The 18,245-nt window shown below is 42.3% G+C and overlaps 1 protein-coding gene across 2 annotated transcripts in view; it reads right to left on the bottom strand.

Moving 5' to 3' along the window:
- PHF14 (PHD finger protein 14) overlaps positions 1-18,245 on the bottom strand; it is a 167,474-nt gene that overhangs the window by 129,083 nt on the left and 20,146 nt on the right. For both annotated transcript variants that reach the window (XM_056118060.1, XM_056118061.1), the window contains exon 5: positions 8,772-8,931. In XM_056118060.1, coding sequence (XP_055974035.1) covers positions 8,772-8,931 — 160 coding nt within the window. The remainder of the gene's footprint in view (positions 1-8,771; positions 8,932-18,245) is intronic.

The raw sequence follows: 18,245 nt of genomic DNA, 5'->3' as shown, positions 1-18,245 counted from the left end.
TTGCAGCATCATGTCTGGCACACTATATTTAAGTATTGAGTATGGATTACATACTCCACAATCAATTGTATAAGACCATCTAAGAGAGTAAATTGTTCTTTAAAATTAAAATTAAAAATTAATGAAAAAAATATTTTTATGGGGAATGGGGTAACTGCGGCCTCATGGGATGGGGGGCGGAACTGGCACGTCCTTCACGCCCCACAGAGACCACAAGCTGCCCCCCACGAGTGGCTCTCCGGCATGGCCATAGCCCCAAAGGCACACAAACCAATCTCAGAACTATGCAGCTTTTGGCAGAAATCCCTCCAGACTTAATTAGTAAAATATCAGATATCCAATATCACGCGGCCGCAATGGTCTTCATAACCAGCAATAAAAAAAATTAATGCACAATGCCTTTTCAGCAGGTCTGATTGTTGGGGGAAAATTCCAAATAATAATGGTGCATTTTTTGCCAAAATAATGAATGTAATCAAAGCAGAGAGAGCGAGAGTTAAGTGGAAATCATCTGCATCACAGGCATCGGGAGGGGTGGAATGTGGGGATATATGGGGATTCCTTGTGCTGGAAAATAAGCACTGCTGAAGGGATGGGTGTTTGATCATTGTATGACCAAGGCTTAAACCTGAAAGCTTTGTAACTTTTCTCATGGTGATTCAATTAATAAATTTTAAAAAATTCAATTAAATTAAAAAAATAAAAAGAATGTTTTGAAGGGGGCTGGAGCAACACTACAGCAGGTAGATTTTACCCAGGTTTGATTTCAAGCATCCCATATGGTCCCCTGAGCACCACCAGTGGTAATTTCTGAGTGCAGAGCCAGGAGTAACCCCTGTGCAGCACCACGTGTGACCCCCAAAAAGCAAAAAAAAAAAAAAAAGAATGTTTTGATGGCTTTCTTATGTTAAGTCACATCATTTCATGTAGAACATGTGGCTTCCACCAGAAACAGAAGGGGAAAACAAGTAATCAGGCTATGTGATATTAGTCAGTTTCAAAAACAGTTCCATTTTGGGGGCCAGGGACAAAGATCTGTGGTAAAGGGCATGCTTGGCATGTAAGAAGCCCTAGGTTCCATGCCCAGTGCCTTACACCTCCCCATCCAAAAAACATAACAATCACCCTTCATCCCCAACGCTGTGCAGGTCTTCTTCCCCTGCCCGGTCATCTAATCCTCCAGTATTGGAAGCGGGGACTTGGCTTTTTCTGCGCAAGTGCCCCAGGAGTCCTCTAGGACTCTTGGACAACAGCATCCCTGAGCCTCCTTTCCATCTGCAAAGCTGTGCCAGTCTTCTTCCCCTCCCAGCTAGTACCCACCCACACACCAGGTACCCGTAGGGGCATGGCCTCTGAAGAAGTGGGCGTAATCTCTGTAGAAATGGGTGTGGCCTAATTTTGGGCCACAAGCAGTTTACTCATATCCAGTAATCTCGTGTAACATCTCAGTCTCCATACCTCCACACCAACATGAAGAAACAACACAAATTTCCACCACATGAAGAGAACAATGAAGAGTCCAGAAACCTCAGTAGGTGCTACTCACCTAAAGGATCTCTCTAAGAATTCATATATGAAGTCATGAAGATGTTCAATGAACTCAATGAAACAGTGACACAGATATCCAGTAATATGAGAGAAACAATCAAGAAATTACGGGAAGAAATGAGAGCAGAAATTGGAAAACTATGCACCAAAATGTCACAAATAAAAGATTCCGTAGGTGAAATAAAAAACACAGTCTGTGCCCGCAACAGTAAAATGACCACAGCTGAAGACAGAATAAGTGAGCTGGAAGATCAGCTGCACCAAGCCAACAGGCAACAATAAACAATGGAAAGAGACCTCAAAATAATTCTAGAGCGAATCAGAGTCCTAGGAGATGATTCCAAGAGGAACAACATTAGAATCATTGGAGTACCAAAAGGTCAGGAAAACAATCCCAATGAAAAAGCCATGATTAAACAAATCATTGCTGAAAAGTTCCCAGAGCTGGACAATGCAGTCATTCAGATTCAAGGAGCCTGAAGGGTGCCAGCTAAAAGAGACCCTAATAAAAACACTCCAAGACATATCATAGTTAGAATGATGGATGCCGCAGATAGAGACACAATACTGCAAGCAGCAAGGTCAAAGAAGGAAATCAAATACAAAGGAGCACCCCTTAGATTCACAGCAGACCTATCAGAGGAAACCTTCCAAGCCTGAAAGCAATGGTGGGATATAGTGAAAAAACTCACTGAAATGAATGCTTCACCAAGAATACTCTATCCGACTAAACTCTTACTCAAACTCAAAGGAACGGTACACTATTTTCTAGATAAACAGCAGCTCTGAAACTTCATAGATTCAAAACCAAAGCTAAAAGAAGGGCTAAAGTGGCTACTATAAGACAAGACAAACCCTACAACCACAACAGACCCTTACAGAAAGATGACACAAAACCCCATAACAATAATCTCTGTCAATGTCAACTGTCTAAATTTACCAATTAAGAGGCACACAGTGGCAAAATGGATTCAGAGACAGAACCCAACATTCTGCTGCCTACAAGAAGCTCATCTCAACAGTCAGAGCAAACACAGACTCAAAGTTAAAGGATAAAAAACAATCCTGCAAGCAAACAGCTCCCTCAAAAAAGCTGGGTTGGCCATACTAGTATTCAACAACATAAATTTCAAGTTGAAAAAGATTAGAAGGGACAGCCAAGGCTATTTTCTCTTCATCAAGGGATACGTACAACAGGAATAAATCACACTCTTAAATGTATATGCACCTAATGAGGGAACAGCTAAATATTTAAAATAACTGCTAACAGATTTTAAGGAGGACATTGCTAGCAACACAAAGGTAGCCAGAGACTTCAACATGACCCTATCACCTCTGGATAGATCAAAAAAAACAAAACTCAACAAGGAAACATTGGCTTTGAAAGAAGAAACAGAAGAGAAAGGGCTTATAGACCTATACAGGGCTTTATACACCAAAAAGAAAAAATACACATTCTTTTCCAGTGCACACAGAAAATTTTTCAAAATAGACCATGTGCTAGGACACAAAACATACCTCAATAGAATCAGGAAGATAGAAATAGTATCCACAATCTTTTCAGACCACTATGCACTGAGAATAGAAGATAATCACACACACACACACACACACACACACACACACACACACACACACACACACAGAGAGAGAGAGAGAGAGAGTGAGAGAGAGAGAAAAGAGAACCAAATCAAACACCTGGAAATTAAACAACTCAATGTTGAACAACGAATGGGTCAAGAAGAAAGTCAAGAACAAAATCAAAAAATACCTGGAAGCAAATGGGAATAAAGACACTAGCTACCAGAACCTATGGGATGCAGCTAAAGCCGTGTTAAGGGGAAAATTTATACCTCTGAAAGCTTTTGTCAGGAAGGAAGAAAGGGCCCACATGAACAACTTGACATCAGAGCTCAAGATCTTAGAAAAGGATCAAGAAAAGGTGCCCAAATCAAGCAGGAGGAAAGAGATCATAAAACTTAGAGCAGAAATCAATAACATGGAAACCAAAAACAAACAATCCGAAAAATCAATGAAATCAAGAGCTGGTTCTTCAAGAAAATAAATAAGATAAATAAACCACTAGCAACACTCACAAAGAAAGAGAGAGCGAGAACCCTAACAAACCGAATCAGAAATGAGAAGGAAGAATATCACAATAGAAATCAAAGAAATTTTTCCAAACATAAAAAGAGGACCTACTGCCAGTTCTTCTCAAGCTTTTAGAGAAAATTGAAGAAACAGAAACTCTCCCAAACAGTTTCTATGAAGCCCATATCTAATACCAAAAGGAAACAAAGGCACCACAAGAAAAGAAAACTACAGGCCAATATCCCTGAGAGCCTTCCCTCTAAGATCAGGGACAAGACAAAGATGCCCACTCTCTCCACTGCTCTTCAATATAGTACTGGAAGTACTTCCAATAGCAGTTAGGCAAGAAAAAGATATTAAGGGCATTCAGGTAGGAAAGGAAGAAATGAAGCTCTCACTCACTATTTGCAGACGATATGATACTATACTTAGAGAATCTTAAAAAACCAAAAAACTCATACAGCCGAAGAGAAGGGCCACATGGAGGGCGGGATCCACAGCTCCCGGAGGGAAAAAAAAAAAAAAAACAGGTTCCAAAAAGAGCCAAGATCATCGGGAAGTCCCAGATGGGATAGGTACCGCATCCCGCCTCCCCCAGATGGAACCCCGGTGACCAGAAGCCTCTACAAGCACAGCTCGAGTATGTGGGAACTAGGACTTTTTCTCAAAACTGAGCGGCCGCGTAAGCGGCCGCACGACATCTCTCTATATACAAAGTGATCAATGGGAAGTAAACCACCCAACGTTTCTCCCTGAAAATCAGAGTTAAGATTGGAGCACGGCCACAGCCCCAGAAACACAAGGACTTAATGCAGAACCCAGCAGCTTGGAGCAGAAAAGTGAACGGACTATGCGTTAATCCAGGCCAACATGTCTGCCCAGAGGGGAAAGGGTGTTGCCCCATTCGTCCTCTCTTCTCTGGAAAGAAGGATGGCGGCCGCATGGGAGCCTTGTGGACAGCAGGTATGAGCCGGGGGGCGGCGACTAAAACCTCATGGGAAGGGGGGCGTTCCGGTCCGTCCTTCACGCCCTACCGAGGTCACCAGTTGCCCCCCACGAGCGGCTCTCCAGCACAGCCACGGCCCCAGAAGCACAAGGACTTAATGCAGAACCCAGCAGCTTGGAGCAGAAAAGTGAAAGGACTATGCGTTAATACAGGCCATCATGTCTGCCCGGAGGGGAAAGGGTATTGCTCCCTTCCACCCTCCTCCCTCTGGAAAGAAAGAAGGCGGCCACATGGGAGCCTTGTGGACAGCAGGTATGAGCCTGGGGTGTGGGGGCGACTAAAACCTCATGGGAAGGGGGGCGTTCCGGTCCGTCCTTCACGCCCTACTGAGGTCACCAGTTGCCCCCCGTGAGCGGCTCTCCAGCACAGCCACGGCCCCAGAAGCACAGGGACTTAATGCAGAACCCGGCAGCTTGGAGCAGAAAAGTGAACGGACTATGCGTTAATCCAGGCCATCATGTCTGTCCGGAGGGGAAAGGGTGTTGGCCCATTCGCCCTTTCCTCTCTGGAAAGAAAGATGACGGCCGCCTGGGAGCCTTGTGAACAGCAGGTATGAGCCGGGGGTGTGGGGGCGACTAAAACCTCATGCGAAGGGGGGCATTTCAGTCCGCCCTTCACACCCTACCAAGGCCACCAGTTGCCCCCCACAAGCGGCTCTCCAGCACAGCCACAACTCCAGAGCACAGAAACCAATTTCTTAACTATCTGACTTTCAGTAGAAATACTTCCAGGGTCAATAAGTAAAATAGCAGAAATCCAAAACCAACATTTAATTCTTGAACCCAGCTGTAGAAAGCAAATCACTTCACAATGCTTCTTCAGCATGTCTGATTTGGGGGGGGTGGGGGGTAAGTAAGTAAGTAAGTAAAGGTCCTCCCGTTGATCATCGATTTGCTCGAGCGAGCCCAGTAACATCTCCATTGGAGACTTTGTTGTTACTGTGTCTGGCATATCGAATACATCACGGGGAGCTTGCCAGGCTATGCCGTGTGGGCGAGATACTCTCGGTAACTTGCCGGGCTCTCCGAGAGGGGCGGAGGAATCGAACTCAGTCGGTCATGTTGGCTGCGTGCAAGGCAAACGCCCTATCCGCTGTGCTATCGCTCCAGCCTCGGGGGGGTGGGGGGTGGTAAACTCTAAATAATAGTGGTGAATCTTTTATTGAAACAATGAATCTAATCAAAGCAGATAGAGTGTTAACTAGAATTCATCTGCCTCACAGGGACTGGGAGGGGTGGGGGGTGGGGTTTTATTGGGGTTCTTCGTGGTAAAAAATAAGTATTGGTAAAGGGAAATGTGTTTGATATTTGCATGACTGAGACCTAAACCTGAAAGCTTTGTAAACTTCCCCACAGTGATTCAATAAATAAATAAATAAATAAATAAAAACCAAAAAACTCCTAGAAACAATAAACTTGCATACTAAAGTTGCAGGCTATAATATCAATACCCAAAAAGTCCATGTCTTTCCTATACGCAAACAGTGAGAGAGAAGGAAGTGACAAGAAAGAAACAATCCCGTTCGGACATTGGACATTGGACAGTCAGGTTTGGGCCCACAGTGACGAGACATTTTGGGCCTCATGGGATTGGGGTGGAGCTGGTTCTGTCCTCTCCGTCCCAAGGAGACCCCAAGTCATGGCCCACGAACGGCCTCTCTGGCTCCTGTTCAAGCTGCTTAACGGCCATGATCCCAGAGACTCTGAAACAAATCTTGAAACCCAGCGGCTTTTGGCAGAAGTGCATTCAGACCACGCAGTAGGTTAACTGTTGCCGGGCCACCCTATGGGGGAAAGGGTGTTGTCCCTCCACCTGCTCCCCCTTAAGTGTCTCGGAGGCTGTCATCCTCCAGAGGCCATTGGACAGTCAGGTTTGAGATCGTAGTGACAAGACATGTTGGGCCTCACAGGATAGAGGTGGAGCTGATCCTGTCCTCCCGACCCCAACGAGACCCCAAGTCATTGCTCACAAATGGCCTTTCTGGCTCCTGATCAAGCTGCTTAACAGTCATGATCCCAGAGATTCAGGAGCAAATATTGGAACCCAGCAGGTTTTGGCAGAAATCTCTCCAGATTTAAGTGTTAAAATTTTGAAATTTCAAAATCGAGCGGCCACTACTGCAGCCATGAGACATCATATGTTATTCATAACCAGCAACAGAAAACACATTGTCTACTGTTGCCTTTTCAGCAGATCTGAGTGTTGGGGTAAAATCTCAAATAATAATGTTGGGTCTGGTGCAAAATATTGAATGTGATCAAAGTAGAGAGAGAGTAATGTGGAAATCATCTGCCCCATGGGTACGGGGAGGGTGTGGGATGGGGGTATACTGGGTTTGTTGGGGATGGGAATGGGCACTGGTGAAGGTACGGGTGTTTCATTGTATGACCGAGACAGACTCGAAAGCTTTGTAACTGCTCTCATGGTGATTCAGTAAGTAAAATTATAAAAAATTAAAAAAAAATTAAGGTGGAGTTCATGCACAATTCAATCAGCTAATCAGTGGCTGAATAAATAGCAGTACTCCTACATTAAAAAAAAAAACCTATCCTTTATTTCTGGAGGAAAATATACCTTATCTTCTACATTAAAATATAGAAAATGATTGTGGTGCCGGAGAGGTAGCACAGTGGGTAGGGCGTTTGCCCTGCACGCAGCCAACCTGGGTTTGATCCCCAGCATCCCATATGGTCCCTCAAGCACCGCCAGGAGTTAATTCCTGAGTGCAAAGCCAGGAGTAACCCCTGAGCATTGCTGGGTGTGACCCAAAAAGCAAAAAAAAAAAGGAAATGATTGCAATGCTTTGTATGTGTTGACTTACTGTTCATATTAAAATATCTAACATCTTAAATGACAATACTGAAATTTACTAAAAGGCAGCAACTACTCATTTAAGTCACTCATCCTGGCTGGTAGTCTCTTGATGGGGCAGAAACACGAAAGGGTTGGAGACATAGTAACGCAAGCTGGCAGCTTGCCTTGGATACAGCCAGCCTGGCTTGATCCGCAGCACCCTAACTGGTCCCCTGAGCATGGCCTAGGGGTCACCCCTAAGTACAGAGCCAGAAATAAGCCCTGAGCACCATCAGGTGTGGCCCCCAATCAAATTTTAAAAAAAGAAAACATAAAAGATGCTAATTCTATTCTGCAACTGTTCCGATATGGTAATAAACGTGAGAGAATACAGTGAAAAGAACATTGTTCTTTATGCCAACTATCGATTTACTGCCTGAGAAATATCTATATTATTTCTCAATAATGCACAAAATCCCTTTCACAACTCTGTTAGAGTGAGAATGATACAAAATTTTCTTCAGAGAGCAGTGGAGGACAATGGGGAGGAAAAGGGTCTCAGCAGACAAGAAACTATTCTCCAGTTTCTGCTACAGTCACATGCACTATCCCTCAGGTGACCTTGCAGGCATAACCGGAACTTCACTTTTCTGCAACCCACTGAACACAAGTTCCAGGTTTCACACCAGTGCTCAAGTTTAGTCTTTATCCTGTGCCCAGCAACAATTTGCCAACAATAAGAAATCAGCATTGACCAAGGCAAACAAACGTCTAACTTTTCCACCAATGTCTAAGCCCTAATCTGAAGGAAGGGGGTCTGCCTTCCAAGCTCAGCCATCCCTAGACACTCTCCCTCAGAAGAACCCTTTAGGGTTCTTCCATCTTATGGTTATTCTTTATCATAGCTTAATAATTTTTCAAATTAAACTTCTCCCTTCTACATATTATGAGAGTTCTGTGTAATAGATAATATACCTGAGACAGACAAACCTAGGCTCAAATTTGAGTATTCGTCAGCTTGTGCCCCAGATCCAATTAAAATTATTTAATGATCTGAGCCTCAGGTGCTCTACTTATAAAATAGGATAGTATGCCACCCGTCCCATCCTAAGATCATAAATGAAATTATGGGTAAAAAAGCAAATACAAACACTCAGTAAATGTACTTTTCTTCTCCTCATCTTGATCTGTACTCTCCCGATCACTTATTCTATGCCTAAAAAGTCATAGAAGCAATTAAGGGTGTAACTGAGATAATTATAAATAAATGAACTGTTGGAAGCGGAAATATTACAAAGCACACATATTAATGCAATATAATTACAACATCGACCTTCCAGCATCTGTCTCCTTGAAAATTCCATCCTGATTGGGGCACAGTTCACAGCTAGGGGAAACACCACATTTACAGGCATCACAAAACCAAGGTTCGGTGGAGTTTTCAGAAGCTGAACTCATAATAGAGTCACTCTCTCCATCAACTCCATAGCAACCTGAAAAAAATTAAAATGTGGTTAAAGAGTGTTTATTTCATTTTAAAAATCACACAAAAAGAAAATTAGGTAAAAATTCTGGAAAACAAATTGTTTTATTAAAATATATTTTTTTGGTTTCAGAACCACACCTACTCCTGGCTCTGCTGGCGCATCACTCCTGGCATGCGCCTTACCTGTACTATCCTCAGGCCCTTCTTTAAATGGTTAAGTCAAACAAATATGGAATCGTCTTATAAAAATACTTTATCAACTACCATATTGTGCATACTTAAATTTACTATCTTAAATGATTTTAGACCTAACAGAAAAGGAGATTTAAAAGGAGGGGAAGAATATAGAAAGACACAAACAAATTCAGTCTATTGAACAGTGTAAATCACTCAGACAAGAATTAGATAATCTAAGTTCCACTCATGAGTGAACCAACTTCTAACAATTAGGTCACTGTCCTCCCATTGTTCATCTATTTGCTTGAGCGGGCCCAGTAACGTCTCCATTGGAGACTTTTTTTTGTTGTTACTGTGTTTGGCATATCGAATACATCACGGGGAGCTTGCAGGCTCTGCCGTGCGGGCGATATACTCTCAGTAGCTTGCCGGGCTCTCCGAGAGGGGCGGAGGAATCAAACTCGGGTCGGCCATGTTGGCTGCGTGCAAGGCAAATGCCCTACTGCTGTGCTATCGCTCCAGCCCTAGCAATTAGGTATATGCTAGAATTTAAACTTTATAATTATTCTATCATCTTTAAAAGTTTACCCATAACTGAGATGAATGAAAGCAAGGGGTCATTCTCTTTTTTACTTGTCAATGACAAACACATTAATACTGTTTTTTTTTTTAATTTTTATACCACACCCGGCATGCTCAGGAGTTACTCCTGCTCTGAGCTCAGCAATTACTTCTGGCCATGCTTGGAGGTGCCAGGGATTGAACCCAGATTGGCTGCATGGAAAGCCGATGTCACATTATATGTATATGTATATACATAAATACATGATGCTTGTGAATACAAAGACCAAAGATAACAGCATAATGTGTTTTTTGCATTTACGGGTAGGATATATTACATATTTCAACTGTCTTCTAATTATCAAAAGCAAAATTATCATACAATTAATCCCTTAAATTCACAAAAACCCTTGTGAATTTAAATACACATATCTGGAATAAAAGATATTTGAAGCTATTGTTTGGGCTTCCATATCCTACAAAAGTTCTGTAAAATCAAAATAGATTTTATTTAAAGCTAAACAAAGAATACATTTGATATCAAGATGCAAATCACTTTGAAATTCAGGTAAACCATAACTCTATCCTGGTAGGATCAGGTTCTCATCACTAATGGCACTCAATTCTATCTATGAGCCGGTGTTGATAAACACTCACAGTATCTGACAAACCAACCACACTGAAAGTGATAACATATATATCATCCCAAATAATTCTTCTCAGTATAAAGACACTAAGATTGTTTGTGATTTGCCATGTACTGACATCAAAAAAGTAGTGATAAAAATGGAATATGATGAACGGGAACTGAAGCATTGAAAGATATCACCGAGACCATTAAAAAAACATGCTGAAGTACAGAAGACTTCAAATAAAGACTAATCCCTGGTAACTACACCAATCACAGCTCAAAAACAGATTTTTCCTAAGTGGTTCCAGTTACATACCAACCTCAGACTTCATACAATTAAACCTTAGTATAGATGGAAAAATACAAAAAAAAATTTTTTTCTTATTCTAGAAGGGAAAGCATTCCCCCTCATGATAAGACATTCCTCAGAAAAACAACTTTATATGCATAAGTCTAGTTCCAATATATACCCTAGTTATCTTTGAATTTGGGTGTTTCTCTTATCTCTTAAAACACATTATATTAGCTCTCAAGATAGCTACAGATCAACTACTGATAAACTATTCTAATATGCTTTAGCCAAATATATACCAAGACTGTAGTAGATATATTAGAATAGACTACAGTCTTAGTACCAAAGTCTAAGGGATACAAAAAATAAACTAGAATAAACTTAGGATATTAGAAAAAACACTGTGGGTAATACTTACGTGACATTTATCTCTCAAAAGCTTTCATTATTGAGGCATATACCAAACTTTTAAAAATAGCCTAAACTGGAGTGTATCTTCTCACATTCACCACAGATGTAATTAACATAATATATGTGTATATAAATGCACATAACATGCATATATAAATACTGAGTTAAAATATTATAAATATATAAATACTGAGTTAAATTATTCAGTAATTTAGAAATTATTCAAAAGAGAGAGTCAAGTACAACTAGTAAACAACTTCTAAGTACCAGTATTAATTTAGTCAATATCATTAATAGCTTAATCATCATATGACAGTTTTTAATTCATGCAATATATATTTCAATTTGGCTCTTACCTCAGTTCCACTACTCACCCCATCCCCACCCACAAGAACCATATTGACTCCCACAGCACTGAATATTTATGGCCGACACTTCAGGTTAAGCTTTGCAGAGTAGTCCCAGGGACCCCCAGTAGCATTGGAGCCCCACCTTTCACAAGAATGTCCAGAAAAATAAAAGTTAGCTTGTTGCTACTGACTTACATAAGAGGTCTCAAGCAAATGCTATCATTATTGTCATTCTTATGCTATTCAGACTTCATAAAATTAAACCTTAATATAATTGGAAAAGTACAAAAAAGAATGTCAAAGAAAATATTGTAAAGGAGCTAAACTACAGCTGACAAGCTAAGCAAAGTCATCAAAACTCTTTAACTTTTTAAATGACACTAAATATTCACTTCATCACTACTGAAACACTTTTTGTTAACTTTGTTTTGTTTTGCTGTCATTGAGCCACATCTGGCAATGCTCAGGGGCTCCTGCTGGCTCAGTGCTCAGGGATCAATCCTGATGATGCTTAGAGGACCACACAGCACCAGGGATGAACAAAGGTCACCTGGGTGCATGGTTTAGTCATTAACTCATCTCTCTAGCCGTACACATTTTCTAAAATCACAAATCGTAAAATAAGCAATTATTTTCATCTTAGGAGTAGTTATTATTGATTGCCACCAGTAACAAGTAAGCAATTACCAACAAAGCTACCAAGGGTCTATCAATAACATTCACTGAAACCAAGGTAAATTACAAGAGTTTGCGTATTTTAAATGGAAGCAAACTTTTCATTCTTTTTTTTTTTTGGAACCTACTAAAAGCAAGGATACTGTGTCCATAAGCATTAAACCACCTACAAATCTCAGAAATAATTTCTGAAGGTATCATCTACAAAATTCATAATTCGTAAGTTAGAAGAACCAACAAAGGGCTGGATCCATAGCCGGTAAGGTGTTTGCCTTGCATGTAGCTGACCCAGATTCGATTTCCAGCAGCCCATATGGTCCCCCGAGCAGAAGTCCTGAGTGCATGAGCCAGGAGTAACGCCAGTGCATCTCACGGGGAGCTTGCCTGGCTCTGCCATGCAGGCGGGATACTCTCATAGCTTGCCGGGCTCTCGGAACCCAGCAGCGTTTGGCAGAAACGCGTCTAGTCCCCACAGTAAGTTACCAGCACTGGGCCACCCCAGAAGGGAAAAGGTGCTCCCTCTTGGCAGCTCGGTGGCCACCATCCTTCAGAGGCCATTGGACGTCAGGTTTGGGCCCGCAGTGACGAGACACATGGGACCTCATGGGATGGGGATGGAGCCAGCCCTTTCCTCCCTGCCCCAACGAGACCCCAAGTCACTGCCCATGAATGGCCTCTCTGGCTCCTGATCAACCTGCTTAATGGCCATGATCCAAGAGACTCAGAAACAAATCTCAGAACTCAACGGCTTTTGGCAGAAATGTGTCCGGTCCCTACAGTAGGTTACTGGCGCTGGGCTACCCCAGGTGGGAATAGGTTTCCTGCTTTGGCCTATGCCCCTTGGCAGCTCAGTGGCCGCCATTCTCCAGAGACCACTGGATAGTCAGGTTTGGGCTCACAGTGATGAGACACGTGGGGCCTCACGGGATGGGGGTGGCGCCAGCTCTTTCCTCCCCACCCCAATGAGACCCCGAGTTGCTGCCCACAAACAGCCTCTCTGGCTCCTGATCAAGCTGCTTAAGGTCCATGATCCCAGAGCCTCAAGAACAAATCTCAGAATCCTGCAGGTTTTGGCAGAAATTCCCCCAGATTTAATTGTTAAAATTTCGGAATTCCAAAATTGCATAGCCACAGTTGCAGCCACGTGACATCATATGTTATTCACAACCAGCAATAGAAAACAAATTGTCTATGGTTGACTTTTCGGCAGATCTGAGTGTTGGGGTAAAATCCCAAATAATAATGGTGGATCTGGGGTTGAAATATTGAATGAAATCAAAGTAGAGAGAGAGTAATGTGGAAATCATTTGCCCCACAGGTAGGGTGAGGGTGTGGGATAGGGATTATACTGGGGCTTTTGGTGGTGGAGAATGGGCACTGGTGAAGGGACAGGTGTTTCATTATTGTATGACCGAGACTTAAAACCCAAAACCTTTGTAACTGCTCTCTCGGTGATTCAATAAATAAATTTATAAAAAAAGAAAAAAAAAATTAAGGTGGAGTTCATGCCCAATTCAATCAGCCTAACCAATGGCTGAATAAATAGCAATACTCCTACATTAAAAAAAAAATTTCAAAAGGTGATCATATAAAACATGTTTCCATCTCCACACAATTAATATTTACTTCTGAGTTGCACATGTAACCTATACAAATCGTATTTAAGAAAAAAAAATTAAAATGCCTTGCACGCAGCCAACATGGCCGACTCGAGTTCGATTCCTCCACCCCTCTCGGAGAGCCCGGCAAGCTACCGAGAGTATCTCGCCCGCACAGCAGAGCCTGGCAAGCTCCCCGTGACGTATTCGATATGCCAGACACAGTAACAACAAAGTCTCCAATGGAGATGTCACTGGGCCCGCTCGAGCAAATCGATGATCAACGGGAGGGCCTTTACTTTACTTACTATTGCTTTAATTCTTAGAAGATTGGGTATTCCAAATCACTTCAAGTATTACCTAGTCAAGTTGCCAGTGGGTATCAGAAGACATGCATTCCTCCACGTTTTGGCTATGTAACTTTGAACAAACATGGGCATGGTTAGCTATTACAGTGGGTAGGACGCTCGCCTTGCATGCAGCTGACCCAGGCTCAATCTCCGACATACCATATGGTCCTCAGAGCACCACCGGGAGTAATTCCAAAGTGCAAATCAAGGAGTAATTTTACCCCTGAGCATCACCAGGTGTGACCCAAAAAGAAACAACAAAAAGTTTTGAACAAACAACATCTGCAAGGATTTCTGCTATTTTGCAATATAAAAATTGCTAATATTTATCCTAATTGTCTCTCTGTAAAGGAGAAATGTCAAACACAAAAGCTATCATTTTTTTTAACTTAACATCCTATCATCAGACCTCTGAATATAAAACCCACTAAAAGAATTTTAAATCTCATCCAAAGATAAGGGGAGAGAAATGGGAGATAGTACAGAAAGTAAGGCATTATGTGGAACCATATTCAGTCTCCTGAGACCTTCTAAAGAAGATTCCTGAGTACTGAGCCCAGAGTAAGGCCTAAGCACCACCAAGTGTGGTCCAAAAACAAACAAAAACCCCATAAAATAAAAAAATTTACATATGAGCAACCAACTCAATTTCTTAAAAACATTGCATTTTGTCACTATCTTCACTTTCCCTATAAAGTACACAAACTCTCAACAATCAAGAACAAAGACACTCATGTTACTAAGCTCAATGATAAATTCAATTACGTGTCTGCTAATATTCAGCTCGAGCACTCTAGCTCAGGGGGCCAAAATACATGTCTGATGCAACAAGGCCTGAGTTCAGGCCTGGTCACTGCATAGTCCCTGGAGCTTCACTGGGAGACTCCCCTAGGCAATGACCAAGGAGTAGTTTTCTAAGCAATGCCAGGGGTGGCTCAATAAAACAAAAATTCAATTCTGCTACAGAGGAAAAAAAATTGGAAAAAGATCAAACAAACTTCTGTGTACGATGTATACATAACTAGTAAATAAACACTGGGAATATAAAAAAAAGTTTTAATTAAATAAATCTATTTTTTAAAAGTAAATACAAATATGTATATAGTAAACACAGGGAAAAAAGGATCAAGAAAAACTCAAGTTTCAGACATCTATGTGCAGAAGATATTGAACAGTCAGGATATATTAAAAATGCAAACAAAGACATGAAGAACACAACGTTCACAAAGTCTTAATTTAGCTGCCCATCTGTGATTCCTATTTTGGCCCAAGTGTTTGTTCAGTCTAAGAAACACAGGTTAATTGGAGAGCTGACGCTATGGCTAGGCATACTTGCTCCTTGGATCTCTCATTTTAAGTGTCTCTTTGGTTCAGGGTACATTCCATGTGGGTCCAGTCCTTATAATCAGAATGAGCCGGGGGGCGGGGGGGTATGCAGCACCATTCTAAGTGTGACAAATAACCAATCCTTTATCTTTCCCCTTGCTTCTCTCCATGTATTTTAAATTTATGTTATAAACCATGTGATCATAATCTCTTTCTTTCTCTCTTCTCTCTCTGCACTGGATAGTGCTCAGGGCTTATTCCTGGTGCTGTGCTTCAGGATCACTTCTGGCAGTGCTCCAGGGACCATATAAGGTGCTGGGGATATCAAACCCAGGTTAGCCATGTGCAAGGCAAGCAACTTTGCCCACTGTATCTATGCTCCAACCTATTCTTTTTAAAACATTTTCTTCACTTAAGTCTCTCAAGTCTCTACTCATAGTTCTCTTATTATCTCATCAGTCATGTGTCTTATCCCCCCTGAAATATAAAGACATCTTTACTACTGGTTTACTACTTTCTTAATACATGCACATTCTAACAGCTTTATATAACATCTGCAGTTCAACATTTAGACCTCTAGACCTATACCTCTTACAGAAACTACACACAGTTTAAAACCAAACTATCTATCTCTATTCTCCGCTTCAACCACGCAGTCTCCATCTCCCTGACTCCCACCTTAGACCACTACTGTAGATTCCCAATTCAGCAGGCACAGTCATCCTTCAAAATATAGATTAATCCATATCAATCCTCTGCTCAAAAGTAATCTGTCTTCCATTTCCTTCTTTGTAAAACCTAAACTGGCACTATGACCTACAATATCCTACTTGCTTTGCCCCCAGATCTACCCTCACCAACTCAGTTCCGAGAAAACTAACCTCTGTGACATTACATAAATATTTCAAGTGTAATTCAGCTCCAAGCTTTTTATACTCACCACTCCCTCTTCCAAGATCTTAATATTCATATATGGTATATAATACTGAACATAAAATGATTGATTATACACAACACAGCCAACCCGGGTTCAATTCCTCCGTCCCTCTTGGAGAGCCCAGCTAGCTACCGAGAGTATCCCGCCCGCACGGCAGAGCCTGGCAAGCTCCCAGTGGCATATTCGATATGCCAAAACCAGTAACACATCTCACAATGGAGACATTATTGGTGCCCACTCGAGCAAACCTATGAACAACGGGAGGACAATGCTACAGTGCAATACTGAATATTCAATGTTAATTTTGAATATTTGATATTCATGGTAACTGAATGTCCTCTGTAGCACTGTCCTTCTTTTGTTCATTGATTTGCTCCAGCAGGCACCAGTAACATCTCACAACAAATTGTGAGACTTGTAATCACATCACGGATAGCTTGCCAGGCTTTGCTGTGGGGGCGAGATACTCTCGGTAACTTGCCGGGCTCTCCGAGAGGGGTGGAGGAAACAAACCCGGGTCAGACGAGTGCAAGGCAAATGTCCTACCCGCTGTGCTATCGCTCCAGCCCTTGATATTCATATGGAATATAATATTCATATAGCATCTTAATATTCACATGGTAAATAAAAGTTCTGTGTTTGATCCCCAGCACTGCATGGCCCCATCTGCTCAAGCACCAATGAAAGCACCCTCCTTCACCTGCCAACAAAAGAATTATACACTGAGGCATTTAGGGGGTAAAAGGAGATATTATATCATAATTTACTGGTAAAGTTCAGGAAGAAAAAAACTGTCATGAGAAGATAAATGACAAATGTGGCAAGTGCTGCCATTTGGGAAATCTGAGTGAAAATATATGGGAATTTTTTTTGCAATATTTCTATACAGTTTCTGTAATTTCAAATCAAAATTTTGTCGAGATTCAAAAAAAATTTTTTTTAGTATTTATTTATTTTGCATTTTGGGTCATACCCAGCAATGCTTAGGGGTTACTCCTGGCTCTACACCCACAAACTACTCCTGGCAGTATGGGGGACTATATGGGATGCCAGTGATTGAACCCAGGTCAGCCACGTTCAAGGCAAACGCCCTACCCACTGTACCATCACTCCAGCCCTCTAAAAAAGATTTTAAGGAACAACAACAACAACAAAAGACATAGCCACTTAAACAGGGGCCTGTTCAATAAGCAGAATGCATGCTTTGCATGCAGGAGGCCCATGTTTGATCCTAGTATCACATGGTTTTCCCATAATTCATTAAGAACCCCTGTATACTGCTGAGTATGCAACCAAAAAATTTAAAGTTTTTGACTTTATCACCAGAAAAGATACTTCCAATATATTATGGGAGCTATTAGCTGAGATTTTAAAACATAATCTCTGTAAGGTGCTGGTGTAGGGAGGGCCTGGGCATGGTTCGGGGTACCATGGGGGTCAGAGGCAAGCAGGAAGAGAGAGAGAGAGAAAGAGAGAGAGAGAGAGAGGCACTTGCAACAGTGACCCTCAGGCCACAGAGATGGGACGGCCCCAGGCACTCACTCTGCCGTCCCATTCCCACAGCACAAAGGACCCCTGAGCACTGAGTCACGAGCAACCCCTGAGCACACCAATGTGACCCAGAAAACTGAGACCACAAAACATTTGGCGGGGATACAGCATGACACACGTTGGCAGCATTGCAGGGGCACAGGGGCCCCTGTTCCCAGTGACAGAGAGCAAAAGGACGCTGTGTCCTGAGTTAGGGACTCGGCTTAACCCAGCCCTAGAGCCCGGGTGGGAGGGACTGTGGAGACACCGAGTCCCCAGGACCCCACATGTTCACGAGCTCGGCAGCACTTCTGGTGGAAGCCCCTTGGCAGAGCCACTGTGTCCACAGAGGGGGGGATGTGGCATCTGACATGCATGGTAATCACTGGGGTCCGTCCCCAGCACTGCCCAGGAACCCAGCTTCTGGACAGTGTCTCTACCCAGCCAGGGGCCTGGCCAGGTTCGATTCCTCCGTCCCTCTAG

The sequence above is a fragment of the Sorex fumeus genome, unplaced genomic scaffold (assembly GCF_029834395.1).
Source record: "Sorex fumeus unplaced genomic scaffold, SorFum_2.1 ptg000037l, whole genome shotgun sequence".
Taxonomy (NCBI): Eukaryota; Metazoa; Chordata; class Mammalia; order Eulipotyphla; family Soricidae; genus Sorex; species Sorex fumeus.
Note: the sequence above shows the minus strand (reverse complement) of the source record. Positions and strands in the feature narration are given on the sequence as shown.